Here is a 25,801-nt window from a genome sequence, read left to right as displayed (position 1 = left end):
TCAGTTAGAACTGGACATGGAACAACAGACTGGTTCCAAATAGGAAAAGGAGTATGTCAAGGCTGTATATTGTCACCCTGCTTATTTAAGTTCTATGCAGAGTACATCATGAGAAACGCTGGACTGGAAGAAACACAAGCTGGAATCAAGATTGCCGGGAGAAATATCAATAACCTCAGATATGCAGATGACACCACCCTTATGGGAGAAAGTGAAGAAGAACTAAAGAGCCTCTTGATGAAAGTGAAAGAGGAAAGTGAAAAAGCTGGCTTAAAGCTCAAGATTCAGAAAACTAAGATCATGGCATCTGGTCCCATCACTTCATGGGAAATAAATGGGGAACCAGTGGAAACAGTGTCAGACTTTATTTTTCTGGGCTCCAAAATCACAGCAGATGGTGACTGCAGCCATGAAATTAAAAGACACTTACTCCTTGGAAGAAAAGTTATGACCAACCTAGATAGCATATTGAAAAGCAGAGACATTACTTTGCCAACAAAGGTCTGTCTAGTCAAGGCTATGGTTTTTCCAGTGGTCATGTATGGATGTGAGAGTTGGACTGTGAAGAAAGCTGAACGGCAAAGAATTGATGCTTTTGAAGTGTGGTGTTGGAGAAGACTCTTGAGAGTCCCATGGACTGCAAGGAGATCCAACCAGTCCATCCCAAAGGAGATCAGTCCTGCGTGTTCATTGGAAGGACTGATATTGAAGCTGAAACTCCAATACTTTGGCCACCTGATGCGAAGAGCTGATTCATTTGAAAAGATCCTGATGCTGGGAAAGATTGAGGGCAGGAGGAGAAAGGGACGACAGAGGATGAGATGGCTGGATGGCATCACGGACGCTATGGACGTGAGTCTGAGTGAACTCCGGGAGTTGGTGATGGACAGGGAGGCCTGGCGTGCTGCGATTCATGGGGTCGCAAAGAATCGGACACGACTGAGCGACTGAACTGAACATTTAGTAGTTCATTCGTTTTTATGAGTGAGTAATATTCTGTTGTGTATATAACACATTTATGCTTTTATCTGTTAATGGACATTTAGGCTGTTTTTACTTTTTGGCTGTTGTGAATAGTGCTGCTGTGACCATGTGTATACATGTACTGCTTTAAGAACCTGTTTTTAGTTCTCATGGGTATATACCAAGAAGTGAAATTGCTGGGTCATGTGGTAATTCTCTGTTTAGCTTTGAGAACTGCTAACTATTTTATACAGTGACCGAATGCACAGAGGTTCCAGTTTCACCACATCAATTCCAATAGTTGTTATTTTTCATTAAAAAGTTTTTTTGAAATAATAAGCCATCCTCATGAATATGAAATGATTCCTCTTTTGGCTTTATTTTATATTTCTCTAGTGACTAATGATATTGATTGAACATCTTTTCATTTGTATACTGTCCTTTTCCATATCTTCTTTGGACAAACATAAAATAAACTTTTGGTTCTCAAAGAGGAATGCTTTGGTTATGAAGACAAATCTTTGAAGATATAAAATATTTGGTGTTAATATATAATTAAGTCCCAAACCGTTGTAAATACAACATACTATGGGTGATTAAAAGGAGGATATGTGGTAAGACTAGGTTGAACTTTAAGACCCCTTCTAACATTATGTACAGTGATACATTTTAATGTAGATAAAATAACTTCGGGGCTTTTCTTACTTCAGATATTTGATTATTGTTCTCTGACTTGGCATTGAAAGGTGCTGGTTTGATTTTTGTGCCTGAAAACGTAACATTTGAAGTTATACATATCAAAGTACTTGATTTCAGGGGACTAACATAAAAACATACAATACATTAAAAGGACAATAAAAATAAGCAGGTGAAAATAAAGGTAGGATACTAAGAGGCTTATAGTAAAACACTGTGAAAGCATCCATAATATTTTTAGCTTAATTGAGGTAGAATTGATATACAAATAATTGCACATATTTAGTGTATACATTTTGATGGATTTGGACATAAGTGTACACCTGTGATACCATTACCACAATCAAGGTATCCGTCACCTCCCAAAATTTTCTTGTGTTTTTTTGTGATATTTTTGTTTGTTTGCTTTGTGATAAGAACACTTAACATGAGAACTATCCTCTTAACATATTTTAATGGTATTCACAATTGAAAGAACTGGATTGAGAATTCATTCTTCCTTGCTTGTTTTTCAAAGTATGGAGAGAATCACATATAAGATTCACAGTGCCTATTAGACTAAAGAGGAAAAAGCCTGTTATTCCATGAGAAGTCGTAGAGGAAATAATTGGATCATTAGAAAAGGGGTGTTTATATTTTGGAAATTATTACAATAAATCAGATAGAATATATTGAATAGCTTCTTGCATTAACTCCAACTGAAGGAGTATATTTGCTATCCTTTAGCCTTGTTTAATTAAAAACTATTTGTAAAAAAAAAAAAGGCAGACTCACAGATACAGAGAACAAATCAAGGGAACCAGAGGGCAAAAAGGAGGAGGAAATTAGGAAGTACAAACTATAAAGTAAAAAATGTGTTATAAGGATAATACTGTAAAACATGGGGAATATAGCCAATATTTTATAATAACTATAAATGGAGTATAATTTTTTAAAAATTGAGTCATTATATTGTACACCTGTGACTTACATAATATTGTACATCATGTGAACTTCAGTTTAAAGAAAAGCAGAAAAAAAGACTTTCAATATGTTGAGTATAAAAATGATTCAAGACTTTCCCTCTTTGCAGTTAAATTTTGTACCTTGTTTGGTACTTCATAAAGGCAGATTTTGAACGCATTGATTTTCTAAAAGGGGCACACTTTTCAAGGTAGGGTTATCTTTTACTCATCTTCTACTATTAATATTTAATATATTTGTTAGGTCAAATTCTCCTATATTTGCCTTCCCACTTAATCATTTCTGAATCCCTAGCATCTAGGATGGTGTGTAGACTTGGTAAAGACCAAGTAAATACTGAATGAATTATGCTTATTCTGGTTTATTAGTTTTGCCATTGTCTTGTTATGTCAGATGAAGGCAAATTGGTTCAAGCTTGATAGAAATAAGAATGCTTTATTTACATGTAGTTCCTCTTCCGTATGAATTATTGTATATATTTGGATATTAGAACATGGAGCACTATTACACCTCAGTGTTAATGATTTGCTAAGATAATTATATCTTTTAATGTATGGTCAAAACTGATATTTCTCCCCTTAAAATTTTATGTATTTTAAAGGATTATTTTGCCCCTCATTTTAGGTAATCATCCTTTTACTTGAACTACTACAGTAATTACTGAGAATAAAATGTACTTCTCAATTTGCTAATATTTTGGCATACCATAAAAATTCATTAACAACTGCAGAGGAATCAGTATAATTATTTTAATATTTCTTCTGTAGGATTAAGTTTGAATTGTAGAAATCAAAGTAAATGCTAGAATACCATTTTAATACATAATTATTGGTAAGGGTTCTACGTTCGGTGATTTCACTAGAGTCAGGAGATTTTAAAATTTTCTATTGCAGTATAATTGATTTAGAATGTTTTGTTAGTTTCAGGTGTACAGCAGAGTGAATGGGTTATACATATACATATATCCTCTCTTTTTTAGATTCTTTTCCCATATGGATCATTACAGAGTCTTGAGTAGAGTTCCCTGTGCTGTACCATAGGTACTTATTAGTTATCTGTCTTATATATAGTAGTGTATATATGTCAATCCCAATCTCCCAATTTATCCCTCCCTCTTTTCCCTCTAAGCATAAGTTTGTTTTCTACATTTGTGACTCTTTATGTTTTTTAAAGAAGTTCATTGGTACCATTTTTTAGATTCCACATATAACCAATATCATATGATATTTGTCTTTCTCTATCTGACTTACTTCACTCAGTATGCCAGTCTCTAGGTCCATTCATGTTGCTGCAAGTGGCATTATTTTTTTTATGGCTGAGTAATATTCCATTGTATATATATATCACATCTTCTTTATCCACTCCTCTGTCAGTGGACATTTAGGTTGCTTTCATGTCATGCCTATTGTAAATACGGCAGCAGTGAACATTGAGATGCATGAATCTTTTCAAATTGTAGTTTTTCCTGGATATATGCCCAGGAGTGGGATTGCTGGTTCATAAGGTAGTTCTATATTTAGTTTTCTTTTCCAGTTTTTAAAAAACTTATTTATTTTTGCTCTTTTTTTGGTTGCAATGGGACTTCGTTGCTGTGCACGGGCTTTCTCTAGGTGCAGAGGCAGGGGCTTCTCCTCATTGTGGTGTGCAGGCTTCTCATTGGAGTGACTTGTCATTGAGCACAGGCTTTATGCACATGGCTTCGTTTGTTCTAGCCTGTGGCCCTAGGGCGTGCAGGCTTCAGTAGTTGCAGCACGTGGGCTCAGTAGTTGTGGCGTGTGGGCTGTAGAGTGTGGGGTCAGAAGTATTGGCACCTGGCCTTAGTTGCTCCGTGGCATGTGGAGTCTTGAGATCAAGCCTCTGTCCCCTGCATTGGCAGGTGGATTCTTATCCACTGCATTACCAGGGAGGGCCTATGTTTAGTTTTTTAAGTAGCTTCCATACCGTTCTCCGTAATGGTTGTACCAGTTTGCATTCCCCTAATCTTCCATAACTAAAAAATAATTACCAAGGCAAGAAAATTAACGTTGGCATAATACTGTGAACTTAACCTCAGCCCTCATTTGAATTTTACTTTTTTTTTTTTTTTTTAAGTAATAACCCTTTTCTGTTTCAAGACTTCACTCTGCAGTTCATCATGAGTCGTTGCTCTCCTCCAGTCTGTTGGTGGTTCCTCAGTCTTTGTCACTTCTTTTTATCCTTGTCATGTTTAATGAGTACTGATCAGTTATTTTAAAAATATCTCTCAATTTGGGCTTCTCTGGTGTTTTCTCATGATTAGACTGACAATATATTTTTAAGAATATTGCAGGGATCTGATATGTGATGTTGATATGTTTTACTGTTGATGTTAATCTGGTTTATTAAGGTGGTATTTGTTCCATTTCTGTACTCTAATTTTCCCCTTTGTAAATAGTAAATATCCTGAGACTGTGTGTTTAAACATACTTTTGTCAAAAACTAAGAAACTGACATGAAACAACATGGTCTTACCTGTATAGCACAGGGAACTATATACAGTATCCTGTAATAAACCATAATGGAAAAGAATATGAAAAAGAATATGTATGTATAACTGAATATTTGTTGTACATCATGAAGTAACACAGCATTGTAAATCAGCTATACTTCAATTATAAAAAAAGAAACAAACTGACATGAGTATATTACTTATTTAACTCACAGGCTTTATTTGGATTTCACCAGGTTTTTTTCCCCACCAGTTTTTCCATTAATATTCTGCTTCTGTCATAGTCTCCTCTGAAATATGATAGTTCCTGTCCTTTATGTCCTTGGTTTTCATGACCTCAATACTACTGATTAGGTATCTTGAAGAATGTCACCAATCTAGGTTTTTTTTTCCTTATGATTAGCCTGAAATGATGGGTTTGGGGGAAGAATACCATAGTGCCTTTCTTATCAAATCATGGGTTATAAGATAGGCCACATGACACACTGATAACGTTAACATTCTTCTCTCGGTTAATGTAGTGTTGGCCAGGTTTTACTGTAAAGTTACTGTTTTTCCCTTTCCCTACTCTATTCTTGGGAAGTGAGTTACTGAGTCTGTGTGTGTGCTCAGTTGCTCAGTCACATCCGACTGTTTGCAACCTTATGGACTGTAGCCTGCCAGGTTCCTCTGTCCATGGAATTTTTCAGGCAAGAATACTGGAGTGGGTTGTCATTTCCTTTCCCCAGGGATCTTCTGGGCCCAGGAATCAAACCCATGTCTCTTGTGTCTCCTGCATTGGCAGGTGGATTCTTTACCACTGTGCCACATGGGAAACCCCACTAAGTCTAGGTCACCCCTTAAAAGAAGGGGGCGATTCATATTTTGGTTTCCACTTCATGTGCTTCAGTTCAGTTCAAGTCGCTCAGTTGTGTCCGACTCTTTGCGACCCCATGAATTGCAGCACGCCAGACCTCCCTGTCCATCACCAGCTCCCGGAGTTCACTCAGACTCAAGTCCATTGAGTTGGTGATGCCATCCAACCATCTCATCCTCTGTCATTCCCCTTCTCCTGCCCCCAATCCCTCCCAGCATCAGGATCTTTTCAAATGAGTCAACTCTTCGTATGAGGTGGCCAAAGTACTGGACTTTCAGCTTTAGCATCATTCCTTCCAAAGAACACCCAGGACTGATCTCCTTTAGGATGGACTAGTTGGATCTCCTTGCAGTCCAAGGGACTCTCAAGAGTCTTCTCCAACACCACAGTTCAAAAGCATCAATTCTTCGGCACTCAGCTTTCTTCACAGTCCAACTCTCACATCCGTACATGACTACTGGAAAAACTATAGCCTTGACTAGACGGACCTTTGTTGGCAAAGTAATATCTCTGCTTTTGAATATGCTATCTAGGTGGTCATAACTTTCCTTCCAAGGAGTAAGCGTCTTTTAATTTCATGACTGCAGTCACCATCTGCAGTGATTTTGGAGCCCCCCCAAAATAAAGTCTGACACTGTTTCCACTGTTTCCCCATCTATTTCCCATGAGCTTAGTTGCCATCTATACTCTTCACAGGCTAAGTGTCTTCAAATTATTTGCCCATCTCCTCCATTTTAAAAATGGGCTGTTTGTTATTTAGTTAGAAATTCTTTGTTTATTCATTTATAAGCTCCTTATTAGATATATACAGGTTTTGCCAGTATTATCTCTCAGTCGTGTCTTGATTTTTATTTTCTTAACAGTATCCTTTAAAGAGCAGTTTTCAGTTTTGATGAAGTCTAGTTTGTCAGTTTCTTTTAAGAAATTTTTGTGTAAACCAAGGTCACAAAAAATTTTTGTCCTTTACTTCCTTTTAGAAGTTTTAAAGTTTTAGGTTTTACATTTAGGTCCATTATTCATTTTGACTGAGTTTTTGTTTAAGGATGAGGTAAGGGCTTTAAAACATATATATTTCATTACATTTGTTGAAAAGATTGTCCTTTCCCCTTTTGATTATCTTTGTACCTTTGTCTTAAAACAACTGACCATATATTTATGAGTTTGCTTCTTGTCTCTATCCATTCCATTAATTTGTTTCTAACACCAGTGTCACACTATCTTGATTACTGTAGTTTTCTGGTGTCTTGAGTTCAGTCAGAGTGAGATTTCCAACTGTATTTTATTCAACATTGTTTTGGTTATCCCAGGTGCTTTGCTTTTTAATGTAAGTTTTAGAATCAGTTTCTCCAGAAAAGACTAAAAAAAAAAAAGTCGTTTGAGATTGTGTTGATCTTTGTCTCATTTTGGGGAGTATTGACAACTTAACAATATTGCGTCTCTGTTTTCATTTTTTTGTCATGAATGAATTGAACCTTGTCACATTTTTGGTTTTTTGCATCTACTGAAATCAGATGGTTATGCTTTTTTAGTCAAATAGAGTGAATTACATTGATGGATTTTCATTCCTGGGATGAACTGTAGTTGGTCATGATATATTATTTTCATAATTTGCAGGATTCTATTTTTTATTTTTTCAGAATTTTTGCATTTATATCAATGTGGGATACTGGTCTTTAGTTTTCTTGTTCATCTCTGTTTTGATATCATGGTGTTGTTGACTTTTATAAGATAAGTTAGTAAGTGCTTAAATGCTGGAAGAACTTATGTATAACTGGTGTTATTTCTTAAGTATTTAGTAAAATACGCCAGTGAAACCATCTGGGCCTCATATATTCTTTGTTGCAAAGCTTTTACCTGTAAAGTTAGTTTACTTAATAGAAACAGAGCTATTGAAGTTAGGTTTTCTATTTATTCTTGAGTTAACTTTGATAGTTTGAGGTTATTAAATACTCTGTCTATTTCATCTGAGTTATCAATCAACTGGTAAAAGTTATCCATAATATTCTCTTATTCTTTTAATGTCTTTAGGGTCTGTAGTGATATCCTCTCTTTAATTGCTGATACTGGTAATTGGTATCATTTTTTTTTTTTTTTTCCTGTATTAGTCTGCTAGAGATTTCACTGTTTTATCTTTTCAAAGAACTGGAAATTGATTTTTCTCTTTTAGTTTCTTCAGTTTTTTTTTTTTTTTTTTAGTTTCTTCAGTTTTTAATTTCATTGACTTTTTACTGTTATTATTACCTTCTTTCTGCTTGTGTTGTGTTGAATTTGCTCTTTTCTTATTTGTTTCTTAAGCTGGAATCTTACGTTACTGATTTCACATGTTTCTTGTTTTCTAATAATAGGATTCAGTGTTATAAAATTTCCTAAGTACTTCTTCACCTGTGAACTATAGAGAGTCTGATATACCATGTTTTCATTGTTACTCAGTTTAGAGTATTTTCTAGTTTCTCTTATGTCCTGCTGTTTGACCAACCATGTGTCATTTAGAAGTATGTTGTTTAATATCCAAGTATTTAGGAGTGTTCCTAATTTAATTTTTATTTCTGTGAGGTCAGACAATACACTTTTTATGAATTTAATTCTTTTATATTTATTAGACTTGTTTTCTGGCCCAGTGTATCGTCTAGATTGGTTCCATAAAGCAAAAGAAGAATGTGTATTCTGATTTTAGTCATGGAGTATTTTTTAACTGTGAATTAGGTCAGATTATTTGATTGTTAAGGTTCTGTACACCTGTTGGTTTTCTATACTTGTTCTCTCAATTATAGAGAGGAATATTGAAATGTCAGCTATAATCATTTGTTTTCATGATTGATTCATGGTATAGCATGTCTCAGAATTTCCTTCCTTTTTTAAAAAAGGCTGAATGATAAGTATATGTTTATCCATTCATCTGTTGATAGACACTTGGTTTGTTGTTGGTGGCTCACATGGTATAGAATCTGCCTGCAGTGCAGGAGACCTGGGTTCGATCCCTGGGTCAGAAAGATCCCCCCTGAAGAAGGGAATGGCTACTCACTCCAGTATTCTTGCCTGGAGAATTCCATGGACAGAGAAGCTAAAGTTCATGGGGTTGCAAAGAGTTGGACACAACTGAGTGACTAACACTTTGCACTTTTTTTTTTTTTTTAATGTTTTGGCTATTGTAAATAATGCTGTTTCAAAGCTTGGTGTGTGTATTCTTTGAGCCTCTGCTTTCATTTCTTTTGGGTGTGTACCTAAGGCTACCCTGGTATTCTTAACAGTGTTTGCATGGTATATCTTTTTATATCCTTCTATTTTAAAGATATTTTTGTCTTTGTGAGTTTCCTGTTGAGAGCTTTTTTTTTAATTGCCTTTTTGAAAAGGGCTTTGCTTTGTAATTCATTCTGTCTGTGCTTTTTATTTAGAGTGTTCTTAGACCATTTACGTTTAATGAAAATAACAATATGGTTGGGTTTCAGTGTTCCTTCTTGCTGTCTGCTTTCTATTTGTCTCATCTTTGGTTATTTCTTTTGTCATTTCCCCCCCTCCTTTGTTTGGATTAAGTATATTTAATTTTATCTCTACTATTGTCTTAACAAGCCATATATTTTTTAAAGTGGTTATACTAAGATTACAATAGGCCTTTTAACTTAACACATTTCACTTTCAAATATTATAACACTTCACATGTAATGTAAGAGCCTTACAATGGCATTCTTATATTTTCCCCTCTAATCTTGTGTGCTATTGTTTTCATACATTTTTCTTGTGTGTTAAAAACTCAGGTTACATTGTTATTTTCATGTAAACAGCCTTTTGTATTTTAAAGGATAATTTTAAATTATTTTTTAAAGTCTTTTGTATTTATACCATATATTTGCCGTTTCTTTTGCTCTCCATTTCTTTGTGTAGATTTGAGTTTCTGTTGAGTATCATTTTCTTTGTGCTTGAGGAACTTGCACTGAAGTGAAGTGAAGTCGCTCAGTTGCGACCCGATGGACTGTATGTAGCCCACCAGGCTCCTCTGTCCATGGAATTTTCTAGGCAAGAGTACTGGAGTGGTTTGCCATTTCCTTCTCCAGGGGATCTTCCTGACCCAGGGATTGAACCTGGGTTTCCCGCATTGCAGGCAGACGCTTTACTGTCAGAGCCACCAGGGAATCAGGAACTTGCATTAGGATTGGTTTAAATTTTATTGTAGTAGTATGGCCAATGTTATGGCATCATTATTGATTGAATTTTGACAGCACATACTTGACATTTTTCTACTCTGTCTTTGGAAAAATTAGTGGGGGCAGTGGAAGAATGTAACTCATATAGAAATAAGTGAATGCAGATATGTAATAAAACAGATATAGAGTGGCATGAGTTTTTCCTACAGTATCCTAGTGAGTTAGTGGAATCGATAAGAATTTACATACAGGGGAGCAATTGAAATAGATTTAGAAGGGTAGATAAGATTTTTAGGCAGAGAAGGTATTTGATAGATAGCATTGCAAGTGGAGAGAATAGCACTAATAAATATATGTCATGCCACTGGTGAGAAATAAGTTTAAAATCTTAGATTGGACTCAGATATGGAGAACCTGGAAAGGTCTGTCTGGTGAAAATTGTAATGGTGAGAAGTTGTGGGCCATTTAAAGTTTTTGAGTAGGAGGATTGAGTGGTGCTGTAGAGGTGCTTAAATGAGTCAGGGGGTGCCCTATCCATTAAGATCTTAGTTTGAAAATAGACTGCTTAAGGAGAAAAGAAATTTATTATGAGAGTATTAAATTACTCATAAACTCAAAAGGAAGGCTGGAGAGCTTGTCTCGGGCAGTTCCTGGGGTCTTTATATCAGGAGCGTATTGATAGGCTAATCAGGATGCCACCTAAATGAAAGCATGTCATCCATTTTTTCCCCATAACTTTGGTCATTTTTCTCAAAATTCAGAATCCCTGGAAATAGTTTATTGGCTTATCTTGGTTGATGTCCAGTCATCTGTGAGGTGATAATTTGGCATCTTTGTAGATAGTGCTGCCTAAGCAGAGGAGAGGTAATTTCCCAAAAGGAAATCAGTGCCATTACTGAAAAGTGGGGATAGATATTGGGAGGCCAGCAAACAACTACGAAATAGTACATCAGAATGAATTAAGGAGGAAAGGCTAGAGATTGGAATGCTCATTTGGGAGGGTTTCTTCTGAAGAACTTATGAAGAGATAACAGAGATCTTAATAAAAGGTAGTGGCTGTGTGATTGGCTAGTAATGGTTTTGATATGAAATACTCTGGAGGTAGAATCTAAAATTTAGTGACAAATGCTTCTTACTCCTGTAAATATATAGATAACTAAAGTTAACAAAAGTTAAAGAAAGTTGATGACGTATAGTGGAAACCTGGCTCTGTTACTAAGCTATGTGATATAATGAGCAAATTAAATTACTTTTCTGAGCCTCAAGTATAATTTGGGTTGATAATTATTTTAGGACAGTTGTGACAATTCATTAAACTAAGAAAAATGCTGTAATACAAGAATTCAGTGATTTTGACTTAAAGAATATCTATCTGAACTACCATTTATAGTGCTGATGTTCTGAGTCTGTTTATATCTGTCACACAGTGTGCCCTGTTTTTATTTTTTGAAAGAGATTCTAAGATCTAATCCATATACCAGATCTTTTGACAGTAAAAAAAAAAAAAAAATTTCCATTTATATCTTATAATTTTGCTTTATTATTAAAGGAAAACTATAAATTTATTGAGATTTGGGAAAACTTCAAGAACTTTTTCTTCCATTTGAACAAAAATGACAGAAAAGCAGGGTTTGTGTCTATTCAGTTGTGTAATAATTGAAAGGAAAGTTATAAAATATGAGTATTGTTAAACTGCCTCTTTTGAGGGGCAATACTAGGGAGGGCATAAAGCTTAGAAATGTAACTTGAAAGTGAATCTTCATGTAGTAGAATTTAGAATGGAAATAATTGAGAGCAGATATATCTTTTCTCAAATAATCCAAAGTACTTCATATAGCTACTTGTTAGTTCTTCTCAGGTGTGGGCATGGTTTGGTATAGGTTAAATTGTTCATCTATTTTAAGTTGTTGTCCCTTTTTCCTTCCAAGCTATGTCTGTGTTAGGGAAAATATCATATTGGAAATAATTTCAAGAAGGTTGTCTTTTATCCCACAGATTCCCCTGTTCAGAAATTGTTGAACCTACCAACAGTCTTGGCTTATAAATAATCAACTTTGATTATATAATAGGTTCGGTTAAATAACTTCATTATTTTTAGGGGCGTTGCAGTAGTATTTTGATTAATTTTCTCATTTAAATTTACTTTTAATAATTGGGTTAGCTTTTGTTATTCTAATCCAGTGACTCTTAACATGCTACACAATTCTCATGCAGGTGGCTAAGGATTACACTTTGATAAAATATGAATGTGCAGCAAAATTTTGTATATAGTGTCTCAATTTCTGCTTGTTAAAACCGTATTTTTCATTGTTTACCTGTGTAATATATATATATATTCAATCTGACACTTTGTTTTTACTCTGACTCTTCTTGAATGCCTACTCTCTATGAGAGATATTTTTAGGTATATAAGATTCAAAGATAAGTAAGGTAGCCTCTGCCTTTAAGGAACTCAGTGGTAGGTAAGATAGATAGATGCTTAAATAATTCAGTACAACGAGATGTGTTAGTTGAGCATAAGCAAATTTTATGGAAGTATCACACAGAAAACCAATTAATTGTGCCTGGAAGAACTGGATTGGGAAAAGTTGCCCTGTGGAGATGACAACCAGAAATCAAAAAGCAGAGGAGTTTGACTTAATAATTTTGAGCACTATGTTTTATCTGCATATTTCATTTAACCCTCACAAACCTCCCATGACTTAGAGGCTTCAATGGGGGCTCCGTGGTTAAGAGTCTGTCTGCCAATGTAGGAGATGTGGGTTTGATTCCTGTGTTGGAAAGGTCCCTTGAAGAAGAAAATGGCAACCCACTCCAGTATTCTTGCCTGGGAAATCCCATGGACAGAGGAGCCTGGCGGGCTATAGTCCATGGGCTCGCAAGAGTTGGACACAGCTTAGCAACTACAACAACAATTTTTAAGATGGGAAAACTGAGGTTGGAGAGATTAAGTTACTTGTCCAACAAGTATGTTGGCAGATCCAGTTTGGGGACTTAGATAATATGATTTCAGGACCTGTGTTTTTAGTCACTGTGTGTTCACCACTCTGTAGAAAGAGGAGCACAGTGATAAACTGGGAAGCCCCTGTCATCAGAGCACAGGAAGTTGGAAGGAGATGAGTATAAAGAGTAGGCTGTGTCAGACCATAGAGTTTCTTGAAAGTCATGGTAAGGATTTTTGTTTCAACCAAAGTAAAGTGTAAAGGCATTGAGCACTTAAATAGAGGGGATGACATAATCAGATTTGCATTTTGAAAGGTCGTTTTGGCTGTAGGAGACAAAATGAATTGGAGGGGGCCCAAAAGCAGATGCAGTGGCACCCTGTTGAAGTTCATGATAATAAGCAGCCCAGGTAAGATGAATGGCCTGGATGGAGTAAATAGGTGATTGTTGAGATGGAGGAAAGTGGGCTGGTTTAAGAAAGATACAAAAGGTAAAACTACAAGACATAGTTATGGCTACATATTACTTATACATTCCATATCTTTATCAATGCTCAAAATTAAATGATATTCATAACTGCCCTATGTAGGCTCTCCTACCCAATGACCCAGTGACATCTCATTTATTTGGCTGCATTGGGTTTCAGTTGCTACATATGGTATCTTTCATTGTGGTGTGCAGACTTCTCTCTAGTTGTAGCACCTGGGCTACAGAGCTTGTGTGCTCAGTAGTTGTGGCTCTTTGCAGCTTGTGGGATCTTAGAACCCTGACCAGGGATCGAACCCACGTCCCCTCCATTGGAAGATGGATTCTTACCACTGGACCACCAGGGAAATCCCTTCAGTGACTTCTTTAACAATATTATTTTTGTTTTTTACCTTTTCCCTTTTTTTCAATTTGACATACTTAACAGTAATTCAGAGGATTGATTCTGTATTTTCCACCATTAATTTACCATGTGGTTTTGAGAAAGGCATGTGACCTTTTGAAACCAAATACTCTTTTAATTTCTTCCAGTTGTCAATGTATGCCAAAACCAATACAGAATTGTAAAGTAAAAAAAATAAATTATTAAATAATTAATTAATTAATAAAAAATAATTTCTTCCAGTACTAAAATTTTGTAATTATATGTAATATTTATAAGTAGGTTGAAGCACCAGACATTAAATGAGTTCTGTGTCGGTTAAGCCTGATGGGAGTTCCTGTAACGTCAAATTTATCTCACTGGTGGCATTTCTCAGTTGTATTTATCATTTCTAGTTATTGGTATGGAGAAGGCAATGGCACCCCACTTCAGTACTCTTGCCTGGAAAATCCCATGGATGGAGGAGCCTGGTAGGCTGCAGTCCATGGGGTTGCTAAGAGTCGGACACGACTGAGTGACTTGACTTTCACTTTTCACTTTCATGCATTGGAGAAGGAAATGGCAACCCACGCCAGTATTCTTGCCTAGAGAATCCCAGGGACGGGGGAGCCTGGTGGGCTGCCGTCTATGTGGTCACACAGAGTTGGACATGACTGAAGTGACTTAGCAGCAGTTATTGGTATAGTAACTGGTATACATGTGTGTTTCTTTTGAGGGAAGACATAGTAGACAGTATAATGTGTGTCTGCCCATTCTTTGTAAAGAGACAGTTTTTCTTTCTCTAAAGTGATTGAACGTTTGACTAAGTTGGCTCGTTTCTAAGCTTGAGCCCTCTGAGTAACAGATGTAGGGAAAAGGGCGTTATGGTATTGAAGCAGTTGCTTAAAGCCAACAATGTCCTTTTTGTGAAAATCTGAAGGTTCTTTAAAGATGGAATACCATGACATCATCACTGTTCATCTAAGGAGCATTCCTCAAGTAATACTGAATATGCTGTGATTATCAGTACCCTTCCCCCTTCTTTCTATTGCTTGACTCATGTTATTGTCAATTATTTGACTATTTTTGCAAATGTGGAGCAGTTACTTAATTCTGAAAACCCTAAGAGCCTGAGATTTTAAAGTATATTGGGTTTTAATTTTAGTTTCATCAGCTTTCTTAGAGATTTGTGTTTTAGGATTGAATAAAATGATTTCATCCACAGAAACTGTGTGTCTTTTACATTCAGCCCTCAGTAGCCTAATAAATGATAGGCTTCTCTGGTCTATTTTAATGGAACCAGAAACAAATTAGATCTCATTTGCTGTTTATAGGATTCTTAATATCTTTTACTCTTCTCTTTTAGTAGGAAAGATATGGTGAGTTATAATAATGATATTTTCCCTGAAGAACAGATTAGATATCTTTAAAATATAATCTAATAGCCTGTTTTTTTCTTTTGTAAGGAAGATTATTGCAGTCTCATAGAACTTTTTACACATGCTCATATCTTTTAAGCCTGAACACCAGTCCATCCTAAAGGAGATCAGTCCTGGGTGTTCATTGGAAGGACTGATGCTGAAGCTGAAACTCCAATACTTCGGCCACCTCATGCGAAGAGTTGACTCATTGGAAAAGACTCTGATGCTGGGAGGGATTGGGGGCAGGAGGAGAAGGGGACGACAGAGGATGAGATGGCTGGATGGCATCACCGACTTGATGCACATGAGTTTGGGTGAACTCCGGGAGTTGGTGATGGACAGGGACATCTGGCGTGCTGTGATTCATGGGGTCGCAAAGCGTCGGGCACGACTGAGTGACTGAACTGAACTGATAGTTTAGCAAGCTGTATTAGTACTGTACTTTGGGTATTTATTACTTAATATTTATGTTCGGCAGAAATTAAGGAATTTATGGTTAAGGTTGCTGTGAAAGTTCTCTGCTGTTTTCTTTTCCTGTAGTTTTTCACGACAGCTTTTGAAGATGGACAAGATTCAAATCAAGTGCCTTTGTCAGTTTTACACTGATGACTCTATGTTAACTCTAGCTTAACAGTGTAAAGTGTAATCTCTGCAGAGACTACATTTGAGTCTCAAACAGCATGGATTTGATCTGCATGGGTCCACTTATATGCAGGTTTTTTCCAGTAAATACATGTAGGTACTATTTGTGTATTCTCTCTTCCTCATGATTGTCTTAACATTTCTTTTTCTCTAACTTACTTTATTGTAAGAATACAGTATATAATGTATATAATATACAAAGTATGTTTAATTGACTTTGTATTATCAGTAAGACTTCTGTTCAACAGTAGGCTATCAGTAGCTAAGTTTTTGGGGTTGTTGTTCAGCTGTGTCCGACTCTGGGACCCTATAGACTGCAGCACACGAGGCTCCCCTGTTCTTCACTATCTCTTGGAGTTTGCTCAGATTCATGTCCATTGAGTCAGTGATGCTCTCTAACCATCTCATCCTCTGCCACCCTCTCCTATCACATTCATTTGATAGTGGTGTTCTACAGTGTTCTGTATATTTTCAGGCTACTTTTAAAGTTCTGAAAGGAGTGTTGGAGGCTCTCAGTATAATTATAGGCTTGTCTTACTTCTCTTTATCAGTTGTATCAGTTTTGCTTCATTTTATTTGAAGTTCTTTTGTTATTCAGGTGAATACAAATTTAGGATTTGATAATGGCATACCATCATTATGTAATGTCCTTCCTTATCCCTTGTGGCTAACCCAGTTCTGGAGTCTGTTGTCTGATATTAATGTAGCCACTCCAGATTTCTTTTGTTTAGTATTTTGTATTTCTTTTAGAGCAGATCTACTGGGAACAGATTCACCTTTTAAAGATATTATTCTACTTTCTGGGACCTCCAGTGTTTCTTAGCAAAATCTGTGGTCATTCAAATTCTTGTTTACTTTTGTTTTTTAGCATTTTGATTATGATGTGGACAGCCCTGATTTTGTTTGAATTTTTCCTGTTTGAAATTTACTGAGCTCCTTGAATCTCTAAATTTATATCTCTTGTCAAATCTTGGACGTTTTCTGCCATTACCAAAACAATTTTTTTCTCTACCAATTTATTTTTCCTCTCATGTGAATGTCAGTGATGTAAAACTTAGTTTGATATTGTCCTATGATTCATTAAGGCTCCATTCATTTTTTTCAATCATTTTTTTCTTTTCTTATTTCATTTTAGATAATTTCATTTGCTCTCCTTTCAAGTTTACTGACTCTTTCCTCTATCATCTCTGTTATTCTTACATCTCTGTTACTTTTACATGAAAAGTAATTTTGGATTTTTTTCCTGGACATTTTGAATATTGTCATTTCTGATCCTGTTCATATCCTCTGGAGAGTGTTGATTTGTTCGTTTCAGACAGCTACCAGTTAGATGGCAAGTTCTGTCTCACTTTCTATGGGAAGTAGTTCTAATATCAGTTCTGTTTACAAAACCTTTGCTGTGCTCTTTGGATTTGCCCTTCAGTGTACCTCTCAGTGATAATCTGAGACTTGGGCAGTGGTGTATATCATTGATTAGGTCCTCTTTAGCATAGTCTTTGCTGCACCTCTTTGAGTCTGTTTTACACAGACATAAATCATAATTGTACTGGTTTGTACAGAGAATTAGGGGATCTCTTTTCCAGCTTTCTCCTCTCCATGATTTCCCCCATGCTCTTCAGTTTCCAGGGCCTTATTCCCAGTTCCAGAAAGACATGTTTCTGGCAGAGCTTTTAGACCTCTGCATTGTACAGCTCCCCATATCTGGGGTTGCCCTTAAGTGAAGTGGGGAAAGGAGAGAGATGAGGGGGAAAAAATAATGAGAATTCCCCTCATACTTTTTGGATGACAGAGGCCCTGTTTTCCCAGTTTTTCTCACCAGAGAGATTGGTTTTCTCATTGGGGTTTTTTCCTCTTGCTGGGACAGTGCTATTCTATGGCTGAGGAGAGAAAAAAGACCAAAAAGAAGGCATTCCCTCTTGCCAATCTCCAGATCACAGGATTCCCTTTTCCTGGTCCTTTGGACACGGGGAGAATTTCTTTAAGTGTTTTTTCTCAGCACCCTAAACATAGTTTCATAACTTAGATCACACTCTTAGGTCAACACTGGGAGATAAAGGGATAAAGGAGAAAAATGGAATGAGAAGACTCACGGCCATACTTTCAAGTTTTGACTCCTCTCCACAGTCATTTATATTACCTGTTTTTGGAATGTTTATATATATCCTTTGGTCATTTATATTTTGGTGGATTAGTTATTTCTTCAGTGATTTGGATGATGCCACTGTATTTAAGGAATAATAATCCTTAATTTTGTGTGCTGTGGATATTTCAGTTTTTGTGTTCAACTCAATTTTTTATATACAGATTTTTTTTAATGAATTAGTCTTTTGTAAGTTAAAGTGCTAATAACCTTTTAGATGTTCTCTCTAGTTGGAGTGTGTATGCTTCTAGTTAAAAAAAATATATTCTATTTTATTTTTCTCAAAATTTTTTTAATTTTTAGAAGTGGTTGGTATAAAAATTCAGATAATATAGATGTCTAGGTTAACAAGTAATGCTGTTCATAGCCTTACTTTATCAAAGAAAATGTTAGCATTTTAATACACATCCTTCTATACCTTGTTCATAAATTTGTTGTATATACTTATATATTTTAGATTTTAAACCTTTTTATTTTTTAAAGTTTTACTTTAATTGAGGTATTATATACATAAATGCATCCATTTTAATATAGTTTGAATTTGACAGGAGTGATTCTCTACTGAAATCAAAATACAGAACATTCTAGAACCCTAGGCAGTTCCTGTGAGCCCTTCTATGGTCAATTCCTCTTTTCTTCCCAAAGCTGATCCAAGCAACCATGAATCTGTCACTGTATACTAGTTTGGCCTATTTGAAAATTTATCAGGGAAATCATATAGTTTTCACTGTTTGATTTCTGTTTTTTTTTTTCTTTTTGATTGAGAATAATGCCTTTTTTTTTTTGGCTGTTCCATCCCAACCCCCCACCCACCCACATGTGGGATCTTGGTTCCCTGACCAGGGATCAAACCCACTCCCTGAAGTGGAAGCTTGGATTCCTAACTTCTGGACTGCCAGGGAGTTATGGAGCTTAATGCTTTTTATAGTCTTCTGGGTTGCTGCATGGATCAATAGTTTATTCCTTTTTATTGCTTTGAAAAGAAAACAGTTTATATATATATATATATATATATATTTGTTGATAGACATTTGTATTATTTGCATTTTGGGGCTACTATGAATAAAGCTTCTATGTACAAGTCTTTTTGTGTGCCTTTGTTTTTATAACTTTTGAAAAAGTGATAACTAGTTAAGGAACTGTTACATCACATAATAAATGTTTATTTAATTTGATAAGCATCTGTTAAATGGTTTTCTAGAATGGTTGTACCTTTTCAAATTGCCATCAGCAGTGTACCGAGTTCCAGTTCTTCACTATGTTTTTTTTATCTTTTTATTTAATTTGGGGGTGGGGGAAGTGTGTGCAGTGCTTATGGGAATCTTAGTTCCCCTACTGTGGATCAGCCCAGGCCCCCAGCAGTGGAAGTGTGGAGTCCTAGCCATTGGACTAGCAGGGACTTCCCCCAGTTCCTCATTTTGTGCATCTATCATTTCTTATATTTTATATAAGTGTTTTTGATGTGGGTTCCTTAAAGTTGGATTTTTGTGTGAAATGTTAAGGGTACATTTGATTTTTATAGATTTTTCTCTGTAGGTTTTGTACTGTTTTTGCAATACCACTGCCACTGTATAAAAGTGCATATTTCTCTTCCACCACATATCAGTGTGTGGTGGATTTTTGCTGTTCTGATAGGTATAAAATTAAATCTTAGGATAGTTTTAACTTGTATTTCTTATACTTTGAGTGATGTTGAACATATTTTCACATATTTAATGACTGTTTCTTTTCTTTCTATTTTTTTCTTTCTTCTGTGAACTACCCATATCTCTGCTGAGTTGTTGGGATAGTGTTTTCTTTGTGTGTGTCTGTGTGTGTGCGCATCCATGCTGTTTAGAAACTGTATATTAAGAATGTAAGATTGTCAAATTATTGCCTTGTTTTTTGAAACTTTTTACCTATTAGAAATACTAACCGTTTGTAAATGTAAGTTTCAAACACTTGTTTCCCCAAGTTTATTATTTGTCCCTTTTGTTTGAAGTCTTTCCATGGCCCCTCCTTCCAAGTTTAATATTTGCTTTTCTAACCCGTATGTAATTCTGATGTTTAGTTTGAGGAACAGATGTTTTATTTTTTTTTCCAAATAGCTATTGGTGTCTCTCAACAACACTTATTTTTATCAAATACTTTTTTTCACTCATTGATTTGAGAGGCCTGGTTAAGCCATTTAGCAGTAGTGTTTATATAAGATACATGATAGGGATATAATTTCTCTAATTTTTTCCAAATGGGTTCTTAGTTCTCTCGACAAAATTTGCTTCTTCTTTATTGTATGCTAAATTCCTAGGTACACATACATGGGTTTGTTTCTGGACCTTTGTAGATACCTGCTTAAAAGCTTTATGAAGTAGAGAAGAGTTAGAATCTAATGACATTAATTAGGAGGCAAATGAAATAGCTTTGGGAGATATTTTTTTAATTGGTGAATTATTTAGTTAAGTGGCTAATATTTAATGTAGTGCTTCCTATGCCTGAGTACTAATCTATGCTTATATTTATTCATTTAACCTTCACCAACCACTATATTAGGTAGGCTATTGTTTTCATTCTACAGTTTAGGAAAATAAGGCTACTCAGTTCACAGCTTGTAATTAGTGTTGCCAGGATTCATATTCAGGTAGTGTCATTCCAGAACCTAGATTCTGAAGCTTCTCAATTATGACAGCCATTTTTTAAATTAGGTAATCTGATATAGGGGAACTCATAACCAACAAATTCCCTGGTAATTCTGCTATCTGTAATGTCTAGTTACTAATGAAGCAGATTTGATAAAGGCTATATTTTAATGTAAGTCATGTTTATAGAGAAAGCAGTTAGTTGTCTGTTAAATTTATTACTTTCTCCCATTGCATTTTTCTTTGGAATGTCTGTGTTAAGAGTTGATTAAACACTGGCATATGAAAGGAAAAGAAAGACAACTTACTGAGTTAAATTCTTTGTGTATTTTCTTACATTTGAAAATCATTAATAGATGGGACTCTAACCTTTCTGTTGTTAGAAACTTCCTATGGGTACACCTTAAGTTGGCATGCATACTTTTTTAATAGCCTGTGTCTTCTGCCAGTGGGCTCACTACCTCAGAATTAGGTAAGGATTAGATAAACCTAATATGTAAACATTTATTTAATTTTTAAAATTGTGTGTCTGGTAATACTTACCCTGTGTGTAGTTGAGTTCAGTTCAGTCACTCAGTCGTGTCTGACTCTTGTGACCCCATGAATTGCAGCACGTCAGGCCTCCCTCGCCATCACCAACTCCCGGAGTTCATGCAAACTCGCATCCATCAAGTCGGTGATGCCATCCAGCCGTCTTATCCTCTGTCGTCCCCTTCTCCTCCTGCCCTCAGTCCCTCCCAGCATCAGAGTCTTTTCCAATGAGTCAACTCTTCGCATGAGGTGGCCAAAGTACTGGACTTTCAGCTTTAGCATCATTCCTTCCAGAGAACACCCAGGACTGATCTCCTTTAGTATGGACTGGTTGGATCTCCTTGCAGTCCAAGGGACTCTCAAGAGTCTTCTCCAACACCACAGTTCAAAAGCATAAATTCTTCAGTGCTCAGCTTTCTTCACAGTCCAACTCTCACATCCATACATGACCACTGGAAAAACCATAGCCTTGACTAGACGGACCTTTGTTGGCAAAGTAATGTCTCTGCTTTTGAATATGCTATCTAGGTTGGTCATAACTTTTCTTCCAAGGAGTAAGTGTCTTTTAATTTCATGACTGCAGTCACCATCTGCAGTGATTTTGGAGCCCCCAAAAATAAAGTCTGACACTGTTTCCACTGTTTCCCCGTCTGTTTCCCATGAAGTGATGGGACCAGATGCCATGATCTTCGTTTTCTGAATGTTGAGCTTTAAGTCAACTTTTTCACTCTCCTCTTTCACTTTCATCAAGAGGCTTTTGAGTTCCTCTTCAGTTTCTGCCATAAAGGTGGTGTCAGCTGCATATCTGAGGTTATTGGTATTTCCCTTGGCAATCTTGATTCTAGCTTGTGCTTCTTCCAGCCCAGCGTTTCTCATGATGTACTCTGCAAATAAGTTAAATAAGCAGGGTGACAATATACAGCCTTGACGTACTCCTTTTCCTATTTGGAACCAGTCTGTTGTTCCATGGCTAGTTCTAACTGTTGCTTCCTGACCTGCATAGAGGAATCCTTTATTTTTTTAAGCCCCACAGGTGATTGTGATGATGAGCCAGATTTAGGAACTCCTGCACTAGTAGATTACACTTCCTTCTCAGTGAAATTCTAGGCCTGAAATAACTTTATATATGCTATCAGAAAATGATCTTATATAAATTATTCTTAGCAGCTTTTCCTGACTTTTTTCTTCTTTTATTTCTCTACAATAGCTTATGCCAGTGTGGCTTCATTCATACAGATGAACCAAGGATTGGGATAGCAGTATAAAATTAGAATCAGACAGCTGATTGCCCAGCAGGATGCCATCAACCAACCGTGCGGGCAGCCTGAAGGACCCTGAAATTGCAGAGCTCTTCTTCAAAGAAGATCCAGAGAAGCTCTTCACAGATCTCAGAGAAATTGGCCATGGAAGCTTTGGAGCAGTTTATTTTGTAAGTGTTAAAGGCTTAAGTCAGTGACCAGCATTTACTTAAAATTCAGTCATGGAAAAATAAAAAATAATAATATAAAGAGACAAGCCATAGTCCACTTTATAGTCACTTGTATTGCTTTGTATATATAATATGAGAGTAGTTTTAGTTATGGAGTTTCTTGGCTTATTAAAAAATGGGAATGAATGTATATCGTCCTGAGCACTTCTTTCACTTGGTTCCATAAGTTTTGATGTGTTGTATTTTTTTACTCATTCAACTCTCAGTATTTCTAACATGCCTTATGACTTCTTTGGTACACTGATTTAAAAGTGTGCTGTTTAATTTTTACGTCTTGTCAATTTTCCTTTTTTTCCTTTTTTTGTTATTGATTTCTGATTTAATCCTGTTGAGGTCAGAGAAGATACTTTGGATGCTACCTGTCTTTTAAAATCAGTTGAGACTTGATTTTTGGCACAGCACGGTCTATTCTGAGAAGTATCCCATGTGCACTTGAGAAGAGTGTGCATTCTATAAATCTAGTTGGTTTATTATGTTAAGTCCTCTATTTCCTTACTTATTTTCTGTCTGGTTGTCCTCTCCTTTCGAATATTGAAGTTTTCAGGGCTTCCCAGGTGGTTGAGTGGTAAAGAATCTGCCTGCCAATGCAGGAGATGTGGGTTTGATCCCTGAGTTGAGCAGATCTTTTAGAGAAGGAAATGGCAACGCACTCCAGAATGCTTGTCTGGAACCTGGATGGGCTATAGTCCATGGGGTAGCAAAAGAGTTGGACATGACTTAGTGACTAAATAACAGTTGAAGTCTCCAATTGTTATTGTAGAACTGTCTATACATAATGATCTGTCCATAGGTGTGTGAATCTTTACAATTGTTGTATCTTCTTGATGTATTGAACCTTTATTAATGCATGATATCCTTCTTTGTTTTTAATAACATTTTTTAATTTAAAGATTTTTTATTTACAAAAGTCCACATAAGTCTTTTTGTGGACCCAATTTTTCATTTCTTCTAAGTAATTACCCAAGATTTGTTGAAGGTGTATATTTAGTTTTATGGCCAATTGCCAGACTTTTTTCACTAAGTCGAAAGTTTAAACTCACATTTGCAGTGTATGTATCCTTGCCAGCATTAGATGTTGATGGTCATTTGGAGTTAATTTGATGGGTGTATAATGGTATTTTAGTTAGGTTTTAATGTGTATTTCCCTAATGATTGGTGATGTTGGGCTCTCTTTCATAGGCTTAATGGCCATTCACATGTCTTTGGAAGTATCTGTTCAAATATTTCATCCATTTTTTGAAAATAGGTTTTTCTTTTTTAATTGAGTTTTCAGGATTTCCTTGTGTATCTGGGTTGCTTGATCAGTCAATATATCTTTTGTGATTATTTTCTTCTAGTGTGTACACTGGAAAATTTTGTTGGTGTGATGATCTATGTATGTCAAATAGCTAATATTTGTAGGTTATAGTCTTCAGATCTTTTGAGTCTTTTGATTTTACTAGTTTGTTTTTGTGTATTGTGTCAGTAACTGAAAGAGGTGTTTCAAAATCTCCGCTGATATCTATTTTGCCTTTTAGCTCTATCTTGTTTTACTTTATACATTTCTAATCTGTTACTAGAAATATACAAATTTAGAAATACTGTACCTTGTTGAATTGTCCCGTTACCATTAAGATTTCACTCTTTGCCTTTTATAGTATTTTTTTCTTTAAAAATCTACTTTTGATATTATTGATAGGTGTCTTTGGCTAATGCTCACATACTGTTTCTTTTTCCTTTTCATTATGTGAGAGCATCCTTATGTAGCCTTTGTGAGTCTGATATTTTTGGTCCAAGGACTGTTTTTAATACAGATGCCTACCACGTCTTTCTTCTGTGTGTGGTGACTTTTATCGTCTTGATAGTGAGTGCACTAGATGTTGAGCAGGGCCTCCTATTTGCTCTCTAATTGTCACAGCCCTATTGGAGATAAGGTCTGCTCCCCAGTTATTGCAGTGGAAGCCCCCATATTGGTTTCTGAGCTGTGGTATGAGGTAGGTGGGAATAGGGTGCTTCCACTGGGAGTGCAGCCACTGTGTCTTCCTCCACAGAAGCTGTCCACCAGGAAGTGGGCTCTGTGGTGCTGCCTGTCACTTGCTCTGTACACTCACAAAGTACACTGTAGTTGTCACTACCCTTGCCCCCACCTCAACTGAGGAATACAGGCCATCACCCTGGATATCCCTCAGGTTCTATGCTTACAAAACCAATAGGGCAGATCCACCACAATCAGGCACCTGGACCTGCCATGGGGGCTACAGAATCAGTCCAGACCCAGGCTCTGCCTCTGTGTGCCTGTGCCCTCAAATCCCACAGTTGCCAATACTGGACCTCCCCATCTTTGGAAGCACCAGTAATCCCCCGTAATGCCCCCAGACACTGAGCTTACAAAGCCACCAGTAGCAGTGTGAATCCACCAGTGTTGAGCTCATAGAGGTGGGGCCACATCTACTGTGAGCTCCTAGAAAATGAGGCTGCTGTGGTAGGGCCCCACCTGTCCCTTTACAGGTGTGTTAACTTGCGTTTGGTCCCTCAGTTATGTCCAACTCTTTGCGACCCTATGGATTTCAGCATGCCAGACTTCCCTGTCCTTCACTATCTCCTGGAATTTGCTCAAACTCATGTCCATTGAGTCAGTGATGCCATCCAACCATCTCTTCCTCTGTCACCCCCTTCTCCTCCTGCCTCAGTCTTTGCCAGTATCAGGGTCTTTTTGAAGGAGTCAGCTCTTTGCATCAGGTGGCCAAAGTGCTTCAGCATCAGCATGAGTCCTTCCAATGAATATTCAGGGTTGATTTCCTTTAGGATTGACTGGTTTGATTTCTTTGCAGTCCAAGAGACTCTCAAGAGCCTTCTCCAACACCACAGTCCAAAAACATCAATTCTTTGGCACTCAGCTTTATGGTTCAACTCGCACATCCATACATGACTACTGGAAAAACCATAGCTTTGACTAGACAGACCTTTGTGACTTCTGTTGTGGCCCAGATGTGCATTTTGGGGTGGGGAGTAAAGGGAGGTGGCCAGGACCGTCGGTGCTGGTGCCCTGTCTCCCGCAGGCTGGTTGCTGGACTCTCTCTGAGCCTGTGAAGCTCACTGTCTGTCCCAGC

At 36.6% G+C, this 25,801-nt stretch overlaps 1 protein-coding gene across 1 annotated transcript in view; it reads left to right on the top strand.

The window, feature by feature from the left end:
- Nucleotides 1-25,801, top strand: part of TAOK1 (TAO kinase 1) — a 106,508-nt gene that overhangs the window by 22,358 nt on the left and 58,349 nt on the right. The window contains exon 2 of the mRNA XM_040243865.1: nt 22,431-22,652. Coding sequence (XP_040099799.1) covers nt 22,521-22,652 — 132 coding nt within the window. The 5' untranslated portion in view covers nt 22,431-22,520. The remainder of the gene's footprint in view (nt 1-22,430; nt 22,653-25,801) is intronic.

This window comes from Oryx dammah, unplaced genomic scaffold, assembly GCF_014754425.2.
Source record: "Oryx dammah isolate SB20612 unplaced genomic scaffold, SCBI_Odam_1.1 HiC_scaffold_8, whole genome shotgun sequence".
NCBI classification, from domain to species: domain Eukaryota; kingdom Metazoa; phylum Chordata; class Mammalia; order Artiodactyla; family Bovidae; genus Oryx; species Oryx dammah.
Note: the sequence above shows the minus strand (reverse complement) of the source record. Positions and strands in the feature narration are given on the sequence as shown.